Raw genomic sequence first — 27711 nt, 5'->3', positions numbered from 1 at the left:
TTACATCGCATAAAAAGTCACCAGTAAAGTCGAGATGCCTCATATTCGGAGAAGTAGGAGTATAAAGCGAAACGAAGATATCAAGTGATGTTTTCTTACTCATTTTTTTTTCTACCTTTCCCTCCAGGGGCCTATTCCTCTCTTCTTCCAATCAGGCGAGTACTTCTACGCCTATAAACCTCACTGCTTTTAAATAAAGAGCTTTCTCTCTCCCTATCTCAGACACACAAACAGCAAGACGTTTGTCACCATCCTGTTCGCGCATCTCTTATCGCATGGTTTTCTATCAAAATAGTGTAGAGCCAGTGTGTTCAAAATGGTGAACATTTTACGGCGAGAACAGACAAAAGATCAGACTAGTAGGCGACACACACGAGCTCTATTGGGTCACCTAACTCGTCTGGTTCATTTATCGCACTGTTAAACGTTCACCATGATCAAGAACCAACAAGCATAGCAAAATTATTCATAGGTATACGAGTAATCTACGCGTAACAGGCTGACAAATGCTCCATGAGGTCCATTGCTGTATTTGCTTCAGTGTGTCTGCCGTATCTTCGTTTGACGCTGTAGTTCAACGAGTTACCGTCCAGTGTGATAAAACACGTCGGCACTTCGTATTGTGAAGATTATTTAGCGATCCAGGTTTCTGTGCGCACTTAATTATTCACCAGTGCCGGTTATACTTCCTAGAGTTATGAAGCTCTTCGTGTTTGATGATGCCACACGAAATTCTGTCACATCCATCAATAATGAAGCAAGTTTCACCTGGTTTCACCTCTTGCCAACAGAGTTGCTTCTTACAGTCGCAGATCCTGAGCGTGATTAGTTAGACCTTGCAGTTACACGAGCGGCAAACATCCGTCAAGGCAGTGGAACGACGCGCTTCGGTGTTTCACTCCTGCGAAAGTGAGAAGCGGCTGTATTTACTGCCTTCTCGAGCTCGTCATGGAATTGACACAAGCTCTGGCCATGCGGTACGGGAAAAGCCGCACCGAGCGTCATCCTCGAAACACAGGACAAGTTCAGGACATGCTGCACAAGGTTGTTATTCAAAAGTCGTGCAGCCCCTGGGCGGCATCTGTGATTTTAGACAGGGTGAAAGACTTCTTTTGGAGGTGACGCCGTGACCAAAAAGGATACATGTATATCCACTGCCTCGGTTTGAAGACACACTGATTGTCTGCATACTGCCTCTTACTTTTCCTCTCCGGATCCACAATCAAAGTATGCCTACAATACAGCGAAGCACGAAACGACGTTTTACCTGTATATCCCTTTCTACTTGCTCTGCGCAGCTCCCTCGATACCATGCACCCTCCCATTTGCACTTCACAATGAGGTCTGAGTCGCCGAAACTTTCTCGTGCTGAGGAAGCTCGTCAAATTACTCGTCTGCGGGCACTGGCATCGCTACACGTATAGCGGCATGACCACCGCCACGAGCCAGTTTCATTCAATAAGGGCGACTGGGTGTGACTGAATTACTCGTCTTGGACGCGGCTTATGTCAAAAGCTTTTGGCCCAATATACTGATCCCTACAAAGTTACGCAAGGACGTCGCTCTAGAAACACTCAGCCGGCGCGTGTTAGGCGCCTCAAACGATTTCACTCAGTCACTCAGTCCTGACTCACCCGACGGGCTTCGTCTGCGAAACGAGGAATGTAGCGCCACGGCTGCGGCGACAGGAAGAGGCGGAAGGCGACGGAGTTTTGGTGTTGAGTGCAGAACCGAGTGATTGCATTTCTGGACGATCATTCTCATTAGATCTGTAAACAAACACTCTCATCCGTAACAATACATATGTCTCATCCCAGTGATCTCGCACGAGCAAAACGACAAATAAACCGAAAAGCCAAATAAAACTGAACAAACCTAACATAATAAGCCATAACGCTGCATAGCGTAGGCACTGATTTGAGAGTCCTTCTTCGCGCTGCCTATCTTTCGCCATGCAACTTTACCAACCCGTTCAACTTGCTGCACTTATGCTGAAATCGAGCGACGCAGCATACAGAAGCTTTTGAAGCTGCCGATTCCAGGATTGTTACAGACTGCAGAATTGTAACGTGTTTATGCGCTTGTCGGAGCAAAAAAAAATTTAATTATGGGGTTTTACGTGCCAAAACCACTTTCTGATTATGAGGCACGCCGTAGTGGAGGACTCCGGAAATTTCGACCACCTGGGGTTCTTTAACGTGCACCTAAATCTAAGTACACGGGTGTTTTCGCATTTCGCCCCCATCGAAATGCGGCTGCCATAGCCGGGATTCGATCCCGCGACCTCGTGCTCAGCAGCCCAACACCATAGCCACTGAGCAACCACGGCGGGTTTGTCGGAGAAGTAAAGGCGTAATTCTGAAGACCATTATTTCTATGCGTATACGTGTACCTATGACAGACAAGAGGACGCACTTCGACTACAGAAGAGCATAAGCGGTCATATATAAAGCGTATCCCTATACTTAGCTTGGAGATGCCACAATACATAAAAATGAGTGTACACTTTTTTCGTAAGCTGGTAGTATAGCGTTCTGTATCGTATAACTCTGCAACATTAAATATATTTATCACTACAAGACTGTTCTTTATACAAGTATATGTAGGGATGTATTGATGTTTAAACACAATGCTTGGATTAATTGGACGTCGCACCACTTTCGGTGAATTTGAACGTTTAAAAGTTTCAATCAAGCTGCCACATCGCTTGACTGAGCGCGTCATGGCATTGAACTGCGTCGTATATGGCATCGGGTGGCATCAGATGTTATGGCATGACATAGTGGTCTGGCGTCGTACTGAATCGTATCAGATACGGTATGGCCTCGAGTCGACGTTCAGATATTCACACATGCCCATTAAATTCTTGAATAACTGGTATAGCCTACTGGATACGTAAGGCACGAAATAAACATTGTATTTAGTCAGTTGGTGCACATCAGCTTCAGGTAAAAAACTGCGCAATGAAATATTGACAAAAAGAAGGCAAAGAAATGACAGTCCCCGTTTCATTGCAATTTCTACCTGAAATGCACGGTGCTTCACTGCACGCAGTTATCACTTCTTTCTACTCCCCCTTTCCCTCACCCCCAGTGTAGGGGTAGCAAACTGGACGCTCGTCTGGTTGCCCTCCTTGCCTTTCCTCGCTTTGCTATCTCTCTTTTTACCTGAAGTACTTTATTTATTTATTTATTTATTTATTTATTTATTTATTTATTTATTTATTTATTTATTTATTTATTTATTTATTTATTTATTTATTTATTTATTTATTTATTTATTTATTTATTTACGTGTGTTTCTTCAGTGCCTACCACCTTGTCAAAAGCGTTATGTTCGTATTCGGCTTTTTCATTTTGAGCGATCTCGCTACGATTCAGCCTCAATTTTTTCGCTTTTCTTCCGAGCTAGATCTACCGGACATGTTTATCACTGGTTAAAAAAAAAATAAGTCGCCCGTGTTTGTGTTTTAGATGCGACTTTATTCCAGTATCGCCTTAGTTTCACACTGTTTACATCTCCATTAAAGCAATGAACCAGCTATCCCGGACTGAAGTTTTGATATATCCTGCGTAATTCGATCTGAGCCACATTACCGACAGGTTTGGTGTTCATATCCCGATGAACAAACTTAATCAAAACGCGGCACCTTTCTTTCTTTTTTTAATTGCGATAAGGACTTGCCCTTAAGGCATAATTCTTGGTGCGTATATGTGTATTATATGTGTGCTGTGAGGCCTGTGTTCCACGCTTCGATTCAACGGCACCACCCGAAGTTCGCTGCGATCTCCAGACCTCCTCTGAAGCGTCGTGTCGACGGACGCGACACGCCATGCCCCGCACAGTCCTCCGCACCGTGTCACGGACGGTCCCAGCGCGAAGCCCAGCCAGCCGTGGAAGGCCATTAGCCATGTCGTGTGGTGGCAGCAGCCAATCCTACACCATGCGCGCGCTGGCAGAGTTTTACCATGCAGATACAACGTACCGCGCGCGCGAACTTAACGCTCGCCTGCTGATCACGCTCAGGTATGCGAAGCATGACGCGGCGCCACTTTCCAAGGCGGGCGACGGCAACGAGGGCTAGCGGTGCTTGAGTGAAGAGAGAATGTCTCGGGCGAAAGGACGAGCTGTGCTGCTCTACGCGAGATAAAGCAGAAAAAGAAGGCTAGATGTGAGGCGTGTGTCTACGAGCGCGAGAGTAAACAAGCTTACGGAGTCGCTGGAAATGCTTTTCGAAATTCCGCATCGTGCTTCCGCGAACTCTGAGCTCTCCGTGACATGCGCTCTCGCAGTGCTCGACTCTTCGTACAAGCAACTGAATTTCCAGCTTTTTCCGCGTTGAGAGACAGATAACAGTATACGTAAAGGGTCAAAAGCGAGTAGCTCTAATCCTATTTGATAGCTCTGTAACAATCGACGCAGGAGAGACCTGCAGCTGCAAGGTGGAGGACGAGGTGCCCCTGTGCTCCTGGCGCCAGCTAGTCTTGGTCTTTTGACTTCCTTCAAATCTTTACTTTTTATTGATTTTTGGTCATGAAATGATAAATACTTTATTACTTATTTTATTTGACTCATAATCGAATTGTTTGATTACAGCCTCGCATTTGGTTTATCTTCCACAGTGTGGTCCGTTCGTTTTTTTGAAGGAAATCACAGTCCACCAAATCTAACACACAAGGCTTTCTGTCTACTCTGGCAGGCCTGCTCTTGTAAAGACACCTGCACACACAAAAATACAACGAGAGTGTTTGCAGCCTCATTGTGTTTCTCCGTACGCAATGGAAAAGGTGCCGTATCCCCTTCCTCGCCATACTATTAAGAGATAGAAATTCAATTACAGAGCTCTTGCGATGCCAGAGGAAGTAACTGATCCATGCCAAGAGAAAGGCAGCACCGTCTAGGACAATACAGGATTAGACGAAGTGGCAAAACTACGACTCAAATTCAGATTTTTCTGTACATTACGTGAAATATTTACGAAGTTCACATACGGTAGGAGGTCCCATGGTTAAATAACTGTAGGCGGGACCTACTGTGAGAGTGAAAGAGAAATAAATATGGTTAGGGAACTTTCGATTGCAAGGTGAGCTCGATCAGAGAGCAATATATACAAAAGGAAAGCAGGGATGTTAACCAGTCAAGAGTCCGGTTGGCTACCTCGTGCTGGGGAAAGGGGTCAGGGGAACCGAAAGGGAGATTATTTTCAGACAGACACAGACAGACAGACAGACAGACAGACAGACAGACAGACAGACAGACAGACAGACAGACAGACAGACAGACAGACAGACAGACAGACAGACAGACAGACAGACAGACAGAGACAGACAGAGACAGACAGAGACAGACAGAGACAGACAGACAGACAGACAGACAGACAGACAGACAGACAGACAGACAGACAGACAGACAGACAGACAGACAGACAGACAGACAGACAGACAGAGACAGACAGACAGACAGAGACAGACAGACAGACAGACAGACAGACAGACAGACAGACAGAGACAGACAGACAGACAGAGACAGACAGACAGACACAGACAGACAGACACAGACAGACAGACAGAGACAGACAGACAGAGACAGACAGACAGAGACAGACAGACAGACAGACAGACAGACAGACAGACAGACAGACAGACAGACAGACAGACAGACAGACAGACAGACAGACAGACAGACAGACAGACAGACAGACAGACAGACAGACAGAGACAGACAGACAGACAGACAGACAGACAGACAGACAGAGACAGACAGAGACAGACAGAGACAGACAGAGACAGACAGACAGACAGACAGACAGACAGACAGAGACAGACAGAGACAGACAGACAGAGACAGACAGACAGACAGACAGACAGAGACAGACAGAGACAGACAGACAGAGACAGACAGACAGACAGACAGACAGACAGACAGACAGACAGACAGACAGACAGACACAGACAGACAGACACAGACAGACAGACACAGACAGACAGACACAGACAGACAGACACAGACAGACAGACAGACACAGACAGACAGACAGACAGACACAGACAGACAGAGACAGACAGACAGAGACAGACAGACACAGACAGACAGACAGACACAGACAGACAGACAGACAGACACAGACAGACACAGACAGACACAGACAGACACAGACAGACAGACAGACAGACAGACACAGACAGACACAGACAGACACAGACAGACAGACAGACAGACAGACAGACAGACAGACAGACAGACAGACAGACACAGACAGACACTCACTCTCACAACTTGGTATCTTTGTCGTGCAGTGTTTATTTGGTTGACGTTAACGTTAGTGACGATTAACGTTTTGGCAGTATTCATAACGAACTCGCCCAATTCAAGATATTGCTGCTTATTTTTTTTTATTCTTTCCCGACTGAAGGTGGCAGTCAAGTCGAGATAAAGAATTCTAGACAAATACCTTTTTCTATACGCTCAAAACAAGCGATTGGCAGAAATCAACATCAGGCGTAACACTAGGATGCGAAACTGAACTTCCCGTGACTCAATCCGTTAACGCATTTTGAGTAAAGGGGAGTACGCGCTTAGACACGACAGTTGATAGAAACCGCAATGCTTTCTACTTTATAGGTAGTAGAAATACTACTACGCTGCCATCAAACGGTGAACAGAGGCCACGACATTAGATTTCAGCGGCTACCTGGGCATTGCAACATTACCGGCAATGAACGTGCCGACAAAGCTGCCCGTGAGGCACACTGTTAATGTGAAAGAACCTCGATACCACTGTCGAGAACGGATGAAACGCGGCACCTCTGCGGTCTTGTCCATATTATGGAACACACCGGCGCTCACCAAGCCATGGACCCGCATATGACATTGCAACTTTTACCTTGTTACAACCGACGGGAAGAAACGCTACTGTGCCGCTCGCGAGTAGGAGCTGCTTTCACAAACGCCTACTTATTCCTAATTGGCATGGAGGACAGTCTCAATTGCAGCACATGTAGTGTCGAAGTAACGACCAAACATATCCTGTGTGACTGCACCACGTAATATGAGAGGAGTGCCCTCCGAACATCTTTGGCACGCTTAGACGACAGGTCCTTCACAGAGAAGCTCTTGGGTCAGTGGCCTCGTGCGTCTGCTATGTGCAAGGCCACAACGGCGCTGGTGCGTTTCTTGAAATGCACCAGCCTGTATGACCGCCTGTGGCTCGGCGATGAACGCTCGTGTGTGTAACAGTGGACACTGAACTCTTCATTATTCACCTCTTTCAATCCCCTTTCCCCATTCTCCAGTGCAGGGTAGCCTACTGGGCTCAGCCTGGTTAACCTCCCTGCCTTTCCTTTATGACTTTTCCTCTCTGTGTTTTACAGACACACCCGACGTGCAGAGCGAAGGAAGAAGTTTCAGCTGAAACGTGCCAATCGGACATCTCACATCGATTGGCTGAGACGTAATTCTTGTTAGTGCGCTCAGGCTTTGGTGGCTCTGTTTTGAAGCGTGCTTCTAGGGTAGAACTTAATGTTTTTGACGGCCGGATTAAATGCCTGAACATGAACAATCCGCACCCGAGGACATCTCCGCGCAGCTACGGTTCAAGATCGCTTAAAAAGAAATCCTGAAGTTTTAACGTGCAAAACCCCGGTATGAGTACGAGGTACACCATAGCGGGGACTCTGGATTAATGTTTGACCACCTGGTGTTCTTTAACGTGAACCTAAATGTAAGTCGACGAGCGTTTCTGCATTTCGTCCCCACCGAAACGGCCTGGATTAAACCACGGACCTCGAGCTATGCAGCGTAACGTCATAGCCACTAGGCTACCGCGGCCGGTCCGATTCAAAATCCATGTTAACCCTTTACTACACCTTGTTGCATTTACGCAACATTCCGATGAATGACGTTAAAAACAGAAGCAAAGTCCGTTTGGAGCTGCCTGTACACACGTTGCTGCATTTCCGCAACATTCGCCCAAAAAAGGCGCCGCCTTGTGCCGCCATCTGTGCTCGTCCTTCGCATATGATCTACCGATAACGTGACAGAGGCTGCACGCGCCCGCGAGCAGTAATACAAGTTTAGCCAATTGTAGATGTATTTCTCCATAAGACAAAGCACAAAAAAATTCTTACGCTAAGCTACACATCCTCATTCTGTAGATTTAAAAAAAAAACATTGTTATCTCGGAATAGTTTGTTCCTGCCGAAGGAACGTTGCTATGTCGCGCAAATGCAACAACGTGTCCATGGTTTATTTTCTTCGGAAAAGTGAAATGGCTCCCAAATGCTTTTATGGACGAGCAATTCCTCCCGATAGTGAAGGAAGCGACGTTTGCCGGAGTGACGACAACCACGAGTGTAAGTCCGTTTCGATTCAGTATGTGTGCAAGATGTTTTCTGGTCGAATTTTCTTCCTTTTTTTTTCAAAAGTACGTGTTGCAACGGCATTCTGCCTTCTCGCGTCGTCACGGGCACAGCCTCACGTCTGCGCTTCTATGTTCTAAATTTTGACAATAACGCGAAAACACTGCATTGTTTCCTGACTGCACGCGAATCTGCATGACGTACTGCACGAAGTGTGGGAGGCCACCTGTGCTGCACAAGCAAGTACAATTGCTTCTTTTTGTTGCACACTAAATCATAGGTGCACCAATGATTGTCACGTTCAAATGAACATCTGTGTATGAATCACACGAAATCTGTCTTCCACCTTCAACTTCTTTATTTGTACGCTGTTGCAAATACGCAACATAGCCAATAAGAAGCACGAGGACGAGTTCGTCAAATGTGCGGAATCTATCTTGTGAAAGTGTACGGATTTCTTGTCATAAGACTTGTATAGGCCAAAGTGAGAAGTGGGGAAATCATCGCCTCCGTGAACGCCGTAGAAGTAATGTGGAGGACAAGTGCAGAGGGTTTCTTGAGCTGCACTGTAGGAAGCGAACCTAGTGATGATCCTAGTGCTTTTTCCAGTTCCGGCCAAAGCGCAAACCGTCAGATTCCGTCAATCGGAATGACGCGATATAATTTACTATAATCGGTGCCAACCTGCGCATAACCATTATAACAAATTCTTAAGTGGGCCTGTAAGCGAAATCCACTGTTCCTGTAGTTTTATTTACCATTTCAATACATTGACATGCATAAGTCTGCGTGCCATAATTTGTTCTAACGAGAAGTGTATGAGCTTTCCGTTCTCATATATAGCCGATAATGGGCCGATAGTTTGCGAAGTAATGACACGTCGTGTTTCTCTTTTTGCGTAGGTTGTAATAATTTATAATGTATTTGATGTGCTCGCGAATCACTAAAGAGAGAGAGAGAGAAAGGAGGAAGGAGAGAGGTTAACTGGACTTATGTTGAATTCCAATGGTAGATCGCGAGCGCTCGGCCGGATCACGAACGGAGCGCGTCGCTCCGACTGAGATAGCTCTCATCTGCTCACACCATATCTGCGAAGGGAATGCGTGCGCTCCCGCGGGGGCACTTAGTACAGGAAAATCAAGTGGGAGGGCGCTAGAATAGAGAGTAACAAGCGCTTGGAAGCGGAACCCACCACCCCATTTCACTGTCTGTGTCGGAAGAATCATCACTCGACTTGGAAATCGCACTGTCTGAGTCGGAGCTGTCTAGGAGCGCGAACAAAATCGCACGGCGCGAAGCGGCGTCCACGTTTCCCATAGGCGACCGTGACAGGAAGCAGAGGCGAGTGAAGGAAATACGTCACGAGGACTTCCGGTCAAATCTGCCGATTTCGGCGGAGCAAATATTTTTGCTCCACGGAGCAATCCGGGATCAGGGGCTGCTCCCAATCTGCCATTGGAACACACAGCTCACGCTCCCATTCTGCCATTGGAATAGGATTGCTCCATACAGAGCAGAAAAACTTGATCTAGATCTGCCATTGGAATTCAACATTAGTATTTGGAAAACAGCCGAGCTGTTCGCTGGTTCATTACACAACCGGAATAGTTGATGCAGACGCGAATAACTTTTCTGAAATCAGTTTTCCATAACTTAACTTGCTCGTTGTGCCCCATACTAAAGCACCGTAACAAAGATTAGATAAACAAGAGTTATATAGTTGTACATTTAACCACAGTGGGGCTATGTGCATGAATTTGTAGATGGCAGAAGCATGAGCTAGTCATGGGAGAAATGCTTAACGTGCACACTCCATGAGAGTTCTTTGTTAGACCAAACTCCTGAAAACTTGAGTTTGTGCTCTTTGAAATATCACATCCAGAAAGGCTGCTGTAAAGTCCAGGTTAACTGCCCTAATAATCAGGCTAAATATTGTATATGTAGTTCTGGCCACATGAAGCTGAAGTTTATTTTCAATCGGCCACCGGCTCAACGATACAATGCATGCATTTGCCCTCGTTCTTAGTTCAGCTATATTCTCCGATGTAAAGAAACCAGTTGTGTCATCAGCGTGCATTATTACTTGAGACGAATTAACTACGTCTGCTATATTACTAATATAGAGCAAAAACAATAACGGGCCCAATTTTGATCCTTGAGGAATCCCTTGTTGTAGTTCTAGCCTTCCCGACGACACCCCTTTAAACTGCACGAACCGTTTTCGGGTACTCAAATGAGTCAATTACCAAGCCCACGGCTTCACACGTATTTGGCTTCTGTAATACATATTTAGACGAACTGAGTCAGAAACTTCTCTGAAATGTAAAAATAATCCCAAATTGAATTTCTTTCTTGCGCTCTTGAATTGATATTCCGGGCACTGAGAAAATGTATATACTATATGGTACAATTACACCGCGAGTGTATGAACAGGTATCAGAGCTGCTTTCCCCCCTTCCACAGAATCGAAATAAAGTCGTCCTCATATATCGAAATAAAGCCTAATTAACTTCTTTATGTAGGTTAGGTTCTTTCACACTTGAAGCTAGTAAATACGAACAATTTAAAATTTAATCCCCGCTTCATCCACTTTTCATCCGCAAACATTCAAGAGGGGCTCGCTAACAACCGGTCCTGTAACAATCATGTTAACAACACGTGTAGCTTGTTTATTTAATAACTGTAAGCAGATGGGAAGCTAGGCTACGCAAGAGCTGACTATCCCACACGAAGTGCCTTGGCTTTTAGCAAACTTTTTTATAAGATATAAACTAAAAACTACACTGAATCTAAATTTCGAGCTTAATTTTGGTTAAATAGACCCAAGATCGAATACGCATGTATTGTTTGGAACCTCTATAGTGAGCGTAACATAAACCGCGTTGGAAGCATAATTCCGACAGGATGTCCTGTTTGTATAAACCAAATTTTCATCTTTCGATTCTCCAACTAATAAAATCTAACAACATCGTATGCTGCTTGTATTATGAAGAAAATTACGACCGTAATTTTTTTCCTAATGACCTAGTAACAAACTAGCCATCTACCCCTCAATGCATGCATAAATACAGTAATTGCAAAGCACACTATCCACAACCATCAAAATGCTTGTAAGCTCCCATAGCAGAGCTAGCTATCTCGATCAAAAGCAGGTAAATGCCCAGAATTATAAGGAGTACGCATGGAAACACATAGCTAGCCGTCATAATCGTCATAGCTAGCCTGCCACTCAAACTCGCGACCTGCTACTCAACAACAGAGCCCAAAGTCGCGTCCAGAAGCACTGAAGGGCGCTCTCCGAGATGCCCTTGAGCCACCCAATCTGACAGTGATATAATTTAGCGCCACAGGACAGGTGACCTAAAATACACGCGACTCTGTGAAACACGAGCGCTGGCTTGATGTCTGTCGTAAACGGCCCGCTCTTCTGGGCATAAAGATCACGAACTGACTTATCTTATGCAACTTGCATTTCTTTACGCTATTCCCGCTTTATATGTCATCCAGCGTAAGGTATGGCGCAGCCAGAGCGAAGAAGAACCCATAAATTTCGTTCTTATCTTACGAAGGCCCATTTTTTTGGACGCTGCGCACCGACAGTCCCACCTCGACCGCACTAGTATGAAAGCACGTGACGCAGCAACTCGGTGTCGAGAAACAAAACGCGCTCGTCGCATTGCTGTTACGATAAGAATGAGTAAAACCTGTACAAGCGATATAAAAATGGTCGTCGCTTCACGATAAACGTTAACGTCAAGGAGTAGCGTCGGAATGCTCAAGAGCATCGAGTGAAGGCAACGCTGTCTGAACAAGGAAATGAAACTGAGTGAAAGATTGCCATTGTTATACCGAGGAACAATGTAGACGTGCGTAAACAGCGGAGCGGGCCAGCGTCGGTCGCAGATGTAAGATTTCAACTCTGCGCCGGAGCACATTAAATCACTGAGCTGGTGACAAATCGCGCGCCGGCTTTCGCTATATAAAACACGATGGGCGCTTTCGTCTGTTTCTGCCGCCAACGCTATGCAAACGTAATTTCCAGACGCCATTTACACATTACGCGAGTCACGGGGAGTATCTTTCGCTTTAAAATAAAAGTTTGCATTCTACGATGTGCATAATAAGCATGCATGTCAACGCTTCAATCATGTCACATAAGGGTGAGGCAATCGTGACGAAGACATTACAACGCCTGTCCCATTTCAGTGCCCACAAGAAACCGCTGCCCGATATATCGGGCAGCGGTTTCTAGCTCACCTATAGGTGAGCCCCTATAGGTGAGCTATAGGAGAGTTTCTAACTCACCTATAGCTGAGCCCAGCAGTGCCGAACTCTTGGACAGCGCTTGTCCGTGTAACTTGTGTTGTTCGTGCCATTTCGCGCTGTCAATAGTTTCAGTCTCAATTAGAGCCGATTACGTAAGAGCATTATCGTAGCCGACGAAACATTGCTACAAAACCACCTTTCCGAAGAAAGGTTGGCGCGAGAAAATTCCGCCAGGAGAAAACATTGCAGTTGGGCTAGTTCGTGCGGGGAAATGTTCATAGAGAACAGCCGAAAGCTGGGACTCGAGGACAACAGTAGTTGTGCCTTAGACTGCTCGTAAGTACGCAAAATTATAGCCTATCTCCCCTCCTCCCCCCCCCCCCCCCCCCAAGAAAAAGCGAGTCGACCATTGTAGGCAATGGGCGGACTGCCAGTCCCTTGCAGTAGGATATACTCGGGCACACACACAAAAAAAAAACAGGATTATACCTCTGTGCGCAGAATTAGAAGTATCTGTCCTCGAGTCCTACTTTTGCGCTGTTCTTGAAACAACGCCAGTTGAGCAGAATTCGCCACCACTGAAAGATGACACATCAAAGACTCCAAAGCTCAGCGTGCAGCGCGACCTTCAATGGACACGCAGACGGACGTCGAACTTCAGCAGTGCAAATTCTATCACAGTGCGCCTCCTGAGAACTAGGCAAAAAGGGCAGCGGTCACGGATATTTCGATACCACGGAGGTCATTCATCGTCTAAGAACCCGAGCGGAAACTTATTTGATATCATTCACGCCCACGGCATTGCTTTAGGGTTCCGATAGTGAGACAGTGCTCAAAGGAGTCGCTGCGGCATGCAGTATCGTCCGCCTACTTCCAAGTGCTTCCGCAAACACAAGTCCAACACCTCGGTGTAATCTTTCGCTACGTACAACCTGGCGAGCCAGCCAGGGAAGACGACGCGCAGAGCGGGGCTGCCCCGCCACAGCACCGTGTGCCAGCCTGACACACTACAAGAAACTATTCGGAGGTTGACGGCATATCCAAGACTAAGCGGTGAAATGCACCTGTTGGTAGTGGTCAAATTAGCTGAAGGAAGTAGACGGACGCGACTGCGGCCCTCGCATTGACCGGACAGCGGGAATTGCATTTAGAAAATAGACGTCCGAAAATATTTATTTGGTGGGGTTCAATGCGCCAAGAAAACACCTGGACTGCGGTATAGCACGCCGCAACTGGAGTTCTTTAACCCGTACATAAATTTAAGTGTACCAGCGCTTTCGGACTTCGCCTGTCATTGCTCTGTGGCAGCCGTGGCTGGCAATCGAACCCCCGACCACATGCTCGACAAAAGAAATTAACGCATGGCCGCTGGGCCATTGCGGTGGGCGGGTTCGCAGAAGCACGCGCCGATGCAGCCGCAACTCACCTTCGTCTTTAGGCACGCAGACTACGAACCACATGCCCGCCATGGTCCCGGAGTGCCGTCGACGCGGTCGGTCGCTGTCACCGCAGGAGCAGCAGCGCAATCCTTCTCCGCGCCGCGACAAAGCGATCGAGTGACGACGCGCCCTTCGTTATCGTCGAGCGCTCGCGGCGCTCGTGTGCCCAAGGCGGGGCTGTCCGCGCGCGTCCTGTCGCACGCCGGCTGGCTGGGCTCTCACACCGGCCGCTCTCCTGCGCGCGCCGGGCCGTTCACGCTGCGGGATCTGCCTGACGCCGCTGGAAGCGCGCAGCTCACTGACGCGGCCCCCGACACCGCCACCACGCCGCTCATTGCCACTCGACGAAACGTCGGCAAACAAGGTCACGTGTGCGACATCGGGCGCACTTGGCCCGCTTGGCTGTCCGTACTAGCTGTCTGTGCACGTGCGATGGCCGCCGTGAGAGTGTGTGTGTCATTGCTTGGTGTGTCTGTGCGTGTGCTTGTGTCTACATGCGACGCGACACATCCGATGGAGGCTTCCCGTTGCGTTGGTTGCTAATGGGACGGCGACGTCACAGTACCGTGAAAGGTTGGCAGTGTCCCACCCTAAAAAATATCAAACTGTAAGTTCGGCTTCCTGTGAATGGCATTTCAATTCAACATTCCACGAACATGCCGCTACGCATGACGTACTATGCGCGCGCACACAAATAACGCGACACGACGGAATGGTTTTCCGTTTTGCGAGAGGTGCGATGGTGTCGGCCTTACAGAAGTGGCACTAGTGAGTGATCCACTCTTGCCGACAGCGTTCCGGGAGCTGGCACACCAACACATATTCCCAGATCCTTCGTATTATTTTACGTGCACTTCTGTTTGGTTTGACTACCGATACAACGAAGCGTGCTAGTGGTACTTTCCGTGTGTCGACACTGATCAACTGTTCGCAACATAGCGGCAGCTCCCGTTGAGCTACTTATAGTATTCGTGAATGCTAGGAAAAGAGGCCTGCTAATAACAACTTGCGTACACGCTACGTATACTATTGTTGTGTTACTGACAGCACCGCGGTTCTGCTGCGGTGGCATTCACGGATGTGGCTTCGCAGTGCACCGCCGATCAGTATCAATGTTCCGGGAAGCCAGTTTTATTTAGAGAGGTTAACTGTCGAGGTAGCTGACAGTCGCTGCCTTGCTTGGGTAACAGTCATGAATCGCGCTCTCAAACATTCTCAAAGAGCCATAGCGGCTCATTAGGCATGGCGCTACTGAAGACAAGGTCAGAGGTTTGGTTCCCGGCCGCGGCCGCTACATTTCCTTAGGTACGGTAAGCAAAGACGCTCATGCATTTACTTGAATTCAGGTACTTGTTCAACAGCTGCCGATACTAAAAAATAATCTCAAGCCCTCAACTATACGGTCCCAGCCATGGGCCACAGTGGAACATTGGGACGTAAAACTTCATGTATCACGATTGAAATACTCAGAAGTTATGCATCTGCCGACAAAAGTAATTATGTCTGATATGTCGCTGTTCTGAATCTATAGCACCAGTTTACGTTTCGCATGTAGGTTTAAACGAGAGAAAAAACGGAGCAATATCCAAAGAGACTCGTATGTTTGGAGGAGGATGGCGTGATTGTGGCGTTTACGACCCAATGTTAGACGTCAAACTCAAAGAAATCGGCTTCTAGTAATTCGAACCCAACAGGAAGTTGAGCCTTCATTTGAATCAACCGATGCTCGAATTAAAAGAGGACCTTAGAACGCATGGGCCTTTCTAAGGTATTTTGAACATGATCGAATAAAAGGCCTAGTCCAATTAATTGGTGTTGAAACAACATATGGTGGCTCACTGTCCTGGCGGTAAGTGGGTTTCTCATCTCTTTTGTTCTTATCAGCCGAGCGAGGCTTGTACACCGCATGCAAGCGTCGATGAAGTTAGCAGGTGCTCAGAAAACTCTCAACTTGCAGCCACAGGGACAGTCACCTGTTCAGTGATTCATCGCAGTGACTCATCGCAATGACTGAATGGTTATATGTCTTTCAGATCCTGAGCGTGGATGTCTCGAGTCCGACACCCGAGTGCAGTGGCCGCATATCGATGGGGGCGGAATCACAACATGCTCAAGTAATTAGATTTCCATACATTCCTAGAAAATCCTGCAAGGGAACGAGAGCAACGGGACAAAGCTTGACCAATCAAGGTCAAACTGAAGTTGAATCCAAAACTCTCAACTGCCGCCTCTGTCATAATTCATTAGGATGTTGAACCCAGTCAGTCCGTCATTTAGTCAGTCAGTCAGTCACACACGCACTAAAAGCGGCAAGCAGGAGATGGAATAGAGACCCGAGAAGTAAAATAGAATTGCGCCGGCTGCCAGCGTTGATCTTCACGAAAGCCATTGCAGAATAGACGACAGGTGTTTTCGGAGAAGTGAGCGTCGACCTCTGCAATCCCTTAGTACGCAATGGCTTCGAAAAAAGTGGCAGAGTGCCGTGCGTACCAGTACACTCTCGCACACCCTGCTCACATGAATGTGCTCGTGCAGTGTAACCTGCCACGACGCGTTCGATGCCCGCCGAGATGATTGAATCCTTGTGTCATATAATGGTCCGAGCAGCGACGTCTCGGCAACATTGCCGACAAAAAGAAAAGACTAAGAAGAAGGCACAATGGCGTACGCAAATTTATTGTAAACGGGCAGTGATGACAGGCGAAATGTTTGCTCTTCTTGTGATGTCGCTGGCAACATTTAATCCGGCCAGCTGCGCTTCATTCGGCCACCTCCTCCTTTCGGTTATTTCTGAAGCATTCGTTTCCACGCATTCGTGATTGGCTTTCTTTTTTTCTTCTTTTTCTGACATGCCCTGCACACCGCAGCGCATGCTTTCTTGCCTGCGCAGGGCCACGCCGGCGTTTCCCAACTCGGGTTGTGACATGCAAGGTCGTCCGAGTAGAGGATACACATGCGCTCTCTGCGCAATCGCGTGCGCGTGTAGTACGTGGTCGCGCTGCGAGGGGGGGGGGGGGGGGGGATGATGCGGTGCAAGCGAGGTGTGCGGCACATTCGCATCTCGCGCCCTTCGCCGGAACGGAACGCCGTTTTCTCGTTCGCTCTTTGTGCTTGCTTTCTTCGTGTCTTTGCGCCGGCGCGTACCGCCGCCGGCTGGTATAGAGCTGTGATGCGAGGCGGTCGACGTTGCCAGATGTGGCACGAAAAGAAATTGATCACCGCGCAGCAATATCGCCCTCGTTTTGACGCGTACAGGAATACGTTTCATCACCTGTTGTGCGCCGTCGACACCGAAAGAGATGGCGACGGAAAACAAAGAAATGTTCAACCCGTACCAAAGAAGTACGACGGGCAAATGCATAGCAAATCGTCCGAGGCGGCTCAGTGGCTACGGCGTTCCGCTGCTGAGAACGTGGTCCGCAGTTCGAATCCTTGCTGTGTAGTTAGGCCACTCCGCAAACAATGAAAATATCTGTCGAGGGGCCTGTATTGCAGAGCTCCTTACAGCGCACCTGCTGCTCCGATGCCTAGTTGTCTGACGCTGTTGAGCAGTAAACTTCTACAAGAGCCCCAGTACGTGGTTCTACGACATGTTCAGTCGCGCACGTTCTAAATTGTATGACGAAGACTGCAATGTGGCAGGAAGCAATGTAAGAAATTCGAGTGCATGGCGGCAAGTTGCTAAGTAAAAATTGTGACCATTAATTGTCTAGGCCGGTTGAACGACAAGACGGGCCCACGGCGAACTCTCTTTTCGAAACCGGGTGACGATATGTACCTCCTGAAATGAAGCGGCCCAAGGTCACTCAATATTTTCCTAAGACTTGAAGATGGAGCAAGGTCACAATCACTTTTCAAGTAGGTTCTTATTTCCAACTAGTATGTCGCGAACGTGAAAACCACACTATTTTGTTCATTTACCCCGTTAGTTGCCAAAAGCGTGCCATCGCCATGTACGAAAACAATCTAATCATCCCCTTACGTTTGTTACGGTGGAAATGGCTTTTCTTTGCCCAAACAGTAAGACCAAGAAGTAATTTTGGTGGTGGGCAACCTTTTTCATGCTGCATCTCGGATTTTCATGAGATCTCGCGCTATTCGAAATGAAGTTCAACATTTATTTTCGTCGACTGTGACGACAGAATGGCCTGGATCAGTGTTTCTAAAACTTTTTCAGTACCTAATCTCTTTTAGTAGTACCAAACCTACCATTACCTCCCGTTTACAAGCCTTCTAAAATTATACATTTTGCAATGCCGCAGACACATTTACAATTTATTTGAAAGACATTTAAAAGCAGATAGAGATACCAAAAATACTTGTAATGTTTTTAATAATTTTGATTTAATAATTTATTTTAATCAGAAAAATTCATTTGCTTTGTAGTGAGAAATACGGACGCCAGCAGAAGACGAAGAGGAAGCAGACGGTTGTTGTCGTTGATGCTCGCGCTCGCCCCACTCGGCCGTTGTCTCTTTCTGTGAAATCATATAAAACTGAGTTAAGACGGCAAGCTGGGCGAGTTGGTGATTGAACATGTTCCTATGGGTGGGCAGCGCAACCCGGACGAAGGACGAGAGGAAGTACACAACACGAGCATATAAAACGCCGAGCGCCTCTAATCTTAAACAAACGCGTACTATCAATGACAGGGTCTCACTGTCTTGGTATTCCGGAGCAGGCGACCTCTGGTGGTGCGGTAGCACCTTGCTGTGACACTTTGACAGGCATTGCCAAGACGGGGGGGGGGGGGGGGGGGGTAGAGTCCGGGTATACGGAGTTCCAGGATGAAAAGGGGAACGAACACCTCCACCAATTGATTGTACGCGTTTATTTATTTATTTATTTATTTATTTATTTATTTATTTATTTATTTCAGTACTCTCAGGGCCAGGGGCATTACATAGAGGAGGGGCATACAAAATCGGCTGCAGATTTCTTAAATTTGTTGACGTCGGTTATGGCAGCCATGAAGGCAGGGAGGTGGCTCCAGTCATTTCCAGTTCGAGGAATAAATGAATTTATACAAAGGCTAGTTCGGCATTGCGCTATTCCTACCTTGAAGTTGTGGTCAGTGCGTGAAGATATATAAGATGGAGAGAGGAGTAACTTATCTTTGAGAATAGGGTTGGTATAATAACTTCTGTGAAAAAGACAAGCGAACATATTTACGGCGCAGAGAAAGAACGGGAAGACCAAGTGCAGATTTCATTACAGATACGCTCGCTGTTGGGGAATAATTTGAAACAATAAAATGGGCGGCGCGGTGTTGAAAAAAAATTAAATTATGGGGTTTTACGTGCCAAAACCACTTTCTGATTATGAGGCACGCCGTAGTGGAGGACTCCGGAAATTTTGACCAACTGGGGTTCTTTAACGTGCCCCTAAATCTAAGTACACGGGTGTTTTCGCATTTCGCCCCCATCGAAATGCGGCCGCCGTAGCCGGGATTTGATCCCGCAACCTCGTGCTCAGCAGCCGAACACCGTAGCCACTGAGCAACCACGGCGGGTGGCGCGGTGTTGAACATACTCTAAAGCGTTAATTAAGGTTATCTGATTAGGATCCCAAATGGAGCAAGCATATTCTAGTTTAGGTCTGATTAACGTCCTATATAGACGAAGCTTAATGGTGCTGTTAGAAGCTATGAAATGGCGCCGTAGGAATCCGAGCGTGCGGTTAGCCTGGTTAGATATGTAGTTGATGTGCATTTTCCACGACAGATTGTGTGTTAAGTGAATACCCAGGTATTTGTACGATGAGACAGATGATAACGGAGTGTTATTAAGAAGATAGCGAGGGGTGTATTCAGGAGGATGGCTGGAGGTACGCAGGTGTTTGCACTTAGTGGTGTTAAGTGTCATGAGCCATTCCCTGCACCATGAAGAAATTGCGTTCAAGTCCGATTGCAAACATGCTTCATCAGAGGGATTAGTAATTGAACGATAAAGCACACAGTCATCTGCGAAAAGATTTATATGGGAGATAACGTTATCAGGAAGATCATTAATGTAAATTAAAAACAGTAGCCTAACACAGAACCTTGAGGTACTCCAGAAGTTAAGGAAACAAGAGGCGAGTCATAATCATTAACTGAGACATATTGACTGCGGTTGGAAAGAAAACATTTAATCCAGCCTAATAACTGATCGTTAATATTAAGAGTACAGAGTTTAATTAATAATAGATCATGAGAAACAGTGTCAAACGCCTTAGCAGTATCTAAAAAAAAACGCAATCCACAATAACGTTAGCATCCACAGCGCGAAATAAATCATTAGTGAAAGACAGGAGCTGTGTCTCACACGAAAAAAAAAATTTCTGAAGCCATGTTGACATGCATTGAAAAAGTTGTTAGATTCAAGGAAGGTAATAGGATGAGAATAAATAACGTGCTCAAGAAGTTTACAGTGAACGCTGGTTAATGAAATGGGCCGATAGCTTAGTGTTGAAGCTGTACTACCTGATTTGCGCTCGGCGTTTCATATGAATGCACAGAAAGAGACAACGGCCGAGCGGGACGAGCTCGAGCACCATCGGCAACAACCGTCTGCTTCCTCTTCGTCTCCTGCTGGCGCCCGTTATTTCTCACTACGGCTTCTTTGACACAACCATGTCGGCCGATCCCCAATTCTGCAGTTTCGGTGAGAGGAAAGTTTACATCACCGTTTGTCTTTCCGTTTCACTGCTGTCCATCTTGTGGCCAAAGGTAATATTACACTGAATAATAAACATCAAATCAGAAGGTGTATATATATATATATATATATATATATATATATATATATATATATATATATATATATATATATATATATATATATATAGAGAGAGAGAGAGAGAGGGGGGGGGAAGAGATTTTGGTGTCTTCTTCTGTTACGACAAATAAAAATGGGGTCCCTCGGTTTCCTTTCTTTTCGTGCACTTATATAAGTGACTAAAACGGCGTTGAAAGACCATCGAGACTGAAAATTCATCTCTGTTCCGGCAAGTAGAATGTACATATATTTGGACCCTCCAGAAACAGGTTCGTGATCCGCACTTTGAAAAACACCGGTCTAGATCGGGGTTGCGTCATTTTTCTCAAAGAAAACTGTCTTCAAGGGCATGATTAAACCACTTCGATAATGTTCCTCCTGCTTTTGACTTTACCTCCAGTGTGAATATTTTACGTAATCGCTATTGAGCTAATTTTAAAAATGTACATATAGGTATCAGGAGAATATAACGACGCTGGTAAAGAATTATGCTTACTACGTTCTGCGAAACAGAAGTAAGGACGTCGTCAGGTGTACCTCTAAGGAATTTCAAAGGATATAAGTGGGACACTGGATTGTTCAGCCACAGATTGTTCGAACTTCCTCTCAATTAAGTTAAGAGCCCTGTACACACATTTATTTATTTATTTATTTCATGTACCCTCAGGGCCATTGGCATTGGAGAGGGGAGTGGTTACAGGCATACAAAACAAGAAAAATAGGAAATGTGATACAAGGAATAGGAGTATTGCAATAAAAGTTAACAAGTGTGTCTACTCATACAATATTAGCTAAGGCGTTCTTGAAAAGCTGGTAATCTTTGATGGTGGCTGTCAGTGCGGGAAGGTGATTCCACTCTGCTGCTGTACGAGGTATAAATGACTGGAAGAAAGCGTTAGTTCTACAAAATGGAACACCGACCTTGTAGGCATGATCTAATCGAGATGATAGGTGACGTGGGGGAGGGATTAATTCGCTACGCAGGTGTGGATGATGAAACATCTTATGGAACAGACAGATACGAAACGCTTTGCGACGTGAGGCTAGGGATGGTAGATTAAGGCTTGATTTCATTGAAGATATGCTAGCGGTCCTGTTATAGTTGGAAAGAATGAAGCGAACCGAGTTATTTTGGACCATTTCTAGTGAATGTATTAGGTTTTCATGATGAGGGTCCCAGATGGATGCGGCGTACTCTAGTTTCGGACGTATTAATGTTTTGTACAACAGTAGTTTGAGGGATGATGGCGCTTTAGAAAAGTTGCGGCGGATGTAACCGAGCATACGATTAGCATTGTTAATTATGAATGTGATATGTGCAGACCAAGTGAGAGTGGAAGTGATGTGTACACCAAGGTACTTGTATGAGCTTACCGATTCTAAGAGGACATGATCCAAGGAATAAGTGGGGATACTGTTGCAAGTTCTTGATACACGAAGAGATTTACATTTTGTGATGTTAAGTTCCATTAGCCATGTTTTACACCACAATGAAATAGCGTTCAGGTCAGTCTGAAGAGCGGTTACATCGTCACTGCTTGTTATTTCTCTGAAGATTACGCAGTCATCCGCAAATAAATGGATATGAGAGGAAACAGAAGAAGGCAAGTCGTTGATGTAGATTAGAAAAAGAAGAGGCCCGAGGACAGAGCCTTGTGGGACGCCGGAATGGACAGGGTTTGAGTGGGAGTTAAGATTATTAGCTGACACGTATTGCGAACGGTTTTTAAGGAAACACTCAATCCAAGCAAGAAGTTTGGGGTCAATGTTCATGAGCTGCATAAATTAAATTAAACCGCCTTTACGTCGTCTCGCTCAATTTATGCAGAGCGTTAAAAATTAGGCACATATAGCGTCAGGGAATCGAGAAAGAGAAAAAAAAGATTAAAAGAAAGGCCGTGTCCCCTCGGGCTCTTTCTGTCAAACTGTTGTTACGCACGGGAGAATCAGTGGCCCACAGTATAGACAAGCCTCTCTCTGCTGCTTGTTTCCGAGTGCATGGCTGAAACGATTCGTACTTTATTAAGCTTCCCCATATCGGTTAAATGGAATATATACTCGCATATAGTAAATATTTCACGGTACTTCCTTTCAATAGACCGTTGGTGAGTCCGAGTGTGCATGGCGGCATATGTCGCACAGGCGATCGGCGGGCGGGACCAGCGCAGCGTCTGTCCCGTCGCCCATGCTTTATTTGTAGCCCTCGTCTCCGTTTGCGCTGTAGACTTTCTCCGAAGTCGTTCGGGCTCGAGCTCAAGGCAGGGGCGTCCACGTGACGCATGCACTACACGTTACACTTCTCGTTCACGCGAGAGCAATGGGGGGGGGGGGGGGGGGGGGGAGAAAGGCTTACGCGCGATATCAGGTGTCAACGCAACGCGAGGACCACCGCGCTCTGACTCCTCGTGACGCACGCGCCATTCCGTTCCGCCACTGACGACGGCCGATCATTCCGCCGCCTTTCTCTGTCAACGCGCTCGACACACTCCACCTTTATAATTGTTTCTCTTTCGACCGAAATGGATCGAGGTCCCCGACTTCGCGTAACTTCAACAAAAGGGCCGACTCGTTGCAGACGACCCACGCGCGCTTGTGCTGACGTCACGCGCTCTGCTTATCGTTAATTGGCAACTCGACGGGGGTGCTAAATGTGTCGATGCACTTTGCTTTGTCACGAAGCAAAGTGCATACACACGTCTCGAACCATCGCCGAATTTCGCCTCGCCCACATACAGTGACTTGATTGATTGATTGATTGATTGATTGATTGATTGATTGATTGATTGATTGATTGATTGATTGATTGATTGATTGATTGATTGATTGATTGATTGATGTCCGTTTTTGTCTACGGCCTCCTCTTCCCCTCTGCACTAATCCCTTTCTACAGTCAAAATAAAAATTCACGCGTTTGACAAGGTGTAGCCCTTACACGGGACCGAACCTTTTGGTCAAATTGGTGCCGGCGCAGCCAGCGACCGCTGCCCACCTGCGGATCCCCGTGTGTACACCACCGCATCAGAGGTCAACGCGCTGATCTCGCTATCGAGTAGCGGCACGCGGAAGTACGTGGAGCGCACGGACTTGTGTACAGTCTATCGGCGATTGGGACTGACTTACGATACGGCGACCGCGCTACTATTCCCCGCGGCCCACTCGTCCATCGTGAAGCACGCTCTTTCGGCACTGCTAGACTACTGCAATGCGACGCACTTGAGAGCGCGGCTCTGAGCCCCGCACTCACATTTTTTTCCCCCTTGCCACGTTCGTCCTGTCTTTCTCTCCTTCATCTTTTTCTTCCCATTCCCCCTTCCCCGTGCAGTGCTGTTGAGGTGTCCTCCTGTGAGAGACAGTTACGGCGCTGCACTCATCTCTTCCGTTTCCTTTCCTAAAATCACTTCACACACACACGCAGCGCGCGAACATTCGCCGACGCTCGTGCGGCGTTGAGGCACTGAACGCGATTGCATCTCCAATGGAAATTTTGTTTCCAAATCTTGGGCTGCCCAGGTGGGGGTGCGGCCCCTATGTGGGTGCGTCCCTCACGCGAGTCTATACGGTAGTTTTGTACTCACACTGGCGCGGGTGCACACACACACACGTCTCACAAAATGTCACAATTCAGAACTGATACTAGTCTCCTGGCTGGTGAAAAACGGTTATGGCGAAACTATTGGGCATACCGCTTGTCTGACTCAGCTTTCAAAGCCAGCTCTTGGCGACTCTCGTTGATTGAGAACATTACTGGGAGTTGTGCTACACTGCGTGCCTACATCGAGGCAACGCGTGCCCCCCCCCCCCCTCCCCTTTTTCTGAAGTGGTTGCCCTTGGTGACAACCGGCAAAGTTCAAGAAAACTGCCGAACCTTTTCCATAGGTCGAACTGAGTAGTCTGGGGGCACATAGTACTACGACGAATCCACTGGCAGCCTTCAGAATTCCACAGAACGGCTGACCATTGCCGTGGAGACCGGTTTTATGCAGCCTGAACTTCTTCGACGAAAGAGGAAGGCCACGCGGTTGACGTCAGCACCAGTCCCGCTTCGTCCTGCCGACCATGGGACGGCCAAAGGGATTTAAGGCAGATTCGGTCCATTGTTAGGGTCGCCACCAGCCACCTCGTCACTCTGGTGCGCTTTTAGGCACCGCTATCTGTATGCTATTACCTACTATATGTATACATACTGTACAAAGCTTTTCGTCTCCTCCTCGTCTGCTCCAAGAGTCCGTCTCGTCCCCGACCCCGAGTCACAATAGAGGGCCTATCATATCGTTCTTTATCCGGAGGTCGTGTCATACACCGCGCAACAAACGGCGAATGTCTTGCTTGCTACTCAGAGGGGCGAACTTCCGACATCATGCACACCACGTTAACAGATTACTAAATGAAATACTGGTTGGCATTCATATATACTATAAGAATGTCCCAGCAATCACGCATCAATTCTTTTTTTTTAATGCAGTAGTCTTCTATGCGGATGAAACCAATTGCACGCTATTAGGTTAGCAGTAACCAAAAGCGTCCCGTATATTTGGTGTTCTTCCTAATTATTCTAGAAAAAAAATTGCCAGGTTTTACGTGCCAAAACTACGATCTAATAATGAGGGACATCGTAGTGGGGGACTCCGGAAATTTGAACCACCTGAAGTTCGTACACGTGCACCTAAACACACGGGTGTTTTCGCATTTCGACCCCATCGAAATGCGGCCGCCGTGGCCGGGATTCGATCCTGCGACCTCCTGCTGAGCAGCCCAACACCGTAGCTACTAGGCATCTACGGCGGCTCCTAATTAAATTGCAATGGTTCATTAACCACGTTTGTAATTACCACATTCTCGGCGGACATGCCCATATGAGGTGTTCACACTCCCTCGTCGACTTTCTTCATCAATGAAGTTTATTTTCTTTCCTCTCTCGTAAACGGTACGCGCCTGTCATCACGCGCCTCGAGCAGGTCTTCGACTTTACGTGCGGGATATCCGCGTGCGAGCCTGAAGAGTTTGGCGAAGCACGGGAATCGTTGTGTATTCACTTTAAAAACGCCTCGACACTGCCCAGTTAGTAAAGGTGCCCTCGCAAATTTCAGGAATTTTGGACATTTCTGGAATGTCACTCTATGCCCAATGAGCAGCTGGCTAGAGCCTCTTGAAGTAGTCTCTCCTCTGCTCGCCCTATTAATGCCCGCTAGCCGGCGGTAACTCATGTCCATTGCATGGAAGGCGAAATGTCTGAGAAAAAGCGATAATGGTCGCTATTGTGATAAATTCAAGCAGAACTCATATCATATATTTATCCATGTGTTAAAATAGCGTTCTTTAGAAGTAAAAATTAATTTAATGTGCACTAAATGAAGATTTATTGTTGCATGTGCACTTTCTACACTTTCTACATTTTATCAGCAATCTATATTATCATGACTGTGTAATTGGTGACGATATGTTTTATATTTTATGATGAGCGTAGTGACAAGGGAAACGTACATTTGGCACATGTCAGTGAACGAAGTTGACGTCAAAGGGGTTCAATGAAGTGCAGCACATACCCGGTGACCCAAGGTGGTTTTCGGTTGGATAGCTAGGTAGCTGGAAATAAAACTGGTCTGACAATGCCAAGAATTCTATTCTATTCGATTTAATGCAGTAAGCGTCAAACATGGTTCATATTTACATTGTTTTCTTTTCTTCCCCGCTGTGTACTTTCTCCTATTACGTTTCCTTTTGAATGCACTCACTTTTACTGGCTCACGTTGTTACGGTTGGCGTGTAACACCTCGGGCAAAAAGGATGCTCAAAGACCATGCCTAATCGAAACGAAGGATTGATTCATAATTTGCTATGGTTGTCTCGAGTGTTTGCCGGGCTGGCAGGCGCCCCGCTTTGATGACAGGCCCCTTTGTGTGTGCGACTCTAGGGGAAACCGTTTCCGCGAACTGTCCGACTCTAGGGGAGGCCCTTTCCGCGAACCAACGTCGCCTAGAAGAAAGGATCAGCCGCCCATCCTCGACCAGACTCCTTGGGTTGCCGCCAGAGGAGGCAAGTACGCGCAACGTCACCTGGGAGAAGGGAACAGCCGCCTACGATCCCGGACTCGCGGGATCGTGACAGCCGGGATAAGCCCGGGCAACGTCGCCTAGAAGAAAGGATCAGGCGCCTATGATCCCCGACCCGCGGGTTCTCGCCAGCGGAGGCAAGCAAGTGGAACGTCACCTGGGAGAAAGTCTCAGCCGCCCATCCACAACCAGACTCAGTGCCTGTCACGTGACGTTGACGTGAGCGAGATCTCGCCTACAATTTTAGTGGGCCTATTTAAGGGGCCCCGCAATGTACTTCATTCATTCTCTTCTTCTTATACTTTCCCAACCATTGAATAAACAAGTTTCGCACTAGAAATCGTCTCATCCTTGCCTGGTCGCCATGGTCTACCTGACGCCTGCAGCCGCGCGCCGACAATGCTACGCTACCCAATAGTAACGCCGGTCGAGGTTCGAGAAACAGGCGTCGCAACAACGTTCAGCTGTCAGCCCGCAGTTACGGGTCGACCACACGTATACGCGCGAGGCCACACGTCCGCGTCAGCTCGCGTCTGATTGGGGAAAAAACAACCACTATTTGCAGACAAAAAGTTGCGGACACAGAACCGCTTGATACCCCCCATAAAGCTTTTCTCTCTCTCTCGTCTCTCCCCGAACGAGTGCGCGCCTGTCGAATGCGCACTAATACCGCCTAAATCTGCATCTGAGGGGTGTCAGCGTACGCGCTAGGTAGGTAGGCGGAGGTGAGGACAAGTTGTGTGCCCACTTCAACAACCTGTGTATTCACAAATTAATTGATCGTGGCCACAATGGCCGGTCCTGCCCACTAGCTGGCATGCGCTTACGATGTGCCCTGCAT

General features: G+C 47.2%; 1 protein-coding gene and 1 long non-coding RNA gene across 4 annotated transcripts in view; one reads left to right on the top strand and one right to left on the bottom strand.

Annotated features, from left to right (window-relative positions):
* LOC135914235 (uncharacterized) overlaps positions 1 to 14383 on the bottom strand; it is a 67890-nt gene extending 53507 nt beyond the window's left edge. The window contains exons 1-2 of one of the 3 annotated variants that reach the window (XM_065446997.2): positions 14050 to 14383; positions 1635 to 1769 (exon numbers count right to left, since the gene is read on the bottom strand). In XM_065446997.2, the coding sequence (XP_065303069.1) occupies positions 1635 to 1769; positions 14050 to 14092 (178 nt within the window). In that variant the 5' untranslated portion in view covers positions 14093 to 14383. Of the gene's footprint in view, positions 1 to 1634; positions 1770 to 3795; positions 3821 to 14049 lie in introns of those variants that run through there. The other 2 variants (XM_065446998.1, XM_065446999.2) reach the window with 2 other exon arrangements.
* Positions 14384 to 14545: 162 nt separating this feature from the next.
* LOC135914236 (uncharacterized) lies at positions 14546 to 27149 on the top strand. Its single transcript, XR_010568256.1, has 3 exons — positions 14546 to 14669; positions 16096 to 16176; positions 26732 to 27149. It is a non-coding gene; the product is annotated as an uncharacterized lncRNA (long non-coding RNA).
* Positions 27150 to 27711: the final 562 nt, after the last annotated feature.

The sequence above is a fragment of the Dermacentor albipictus genome, chromosome 6, assembly GCF_038994185.2.
Source record: "Dermacentor albipictus isolate Rhodes 1998 colony chromosome 6, USDA_Dalb.pri_finalv2, whole genome shotgun sequence".
In the NCBI taxonomy this organism is placed as follows: domain Eukaryota; kingdom Metazoa; phylum Arthropoda; class Arachnida; order Ixodida; family Ixodidae; genus Dermacentor; species Dermacentor albipictus.
Note: the sequence above shows the minus strand (reverse complement) of the source record. Positions and strands in the feature narration are given on the sequence as shown.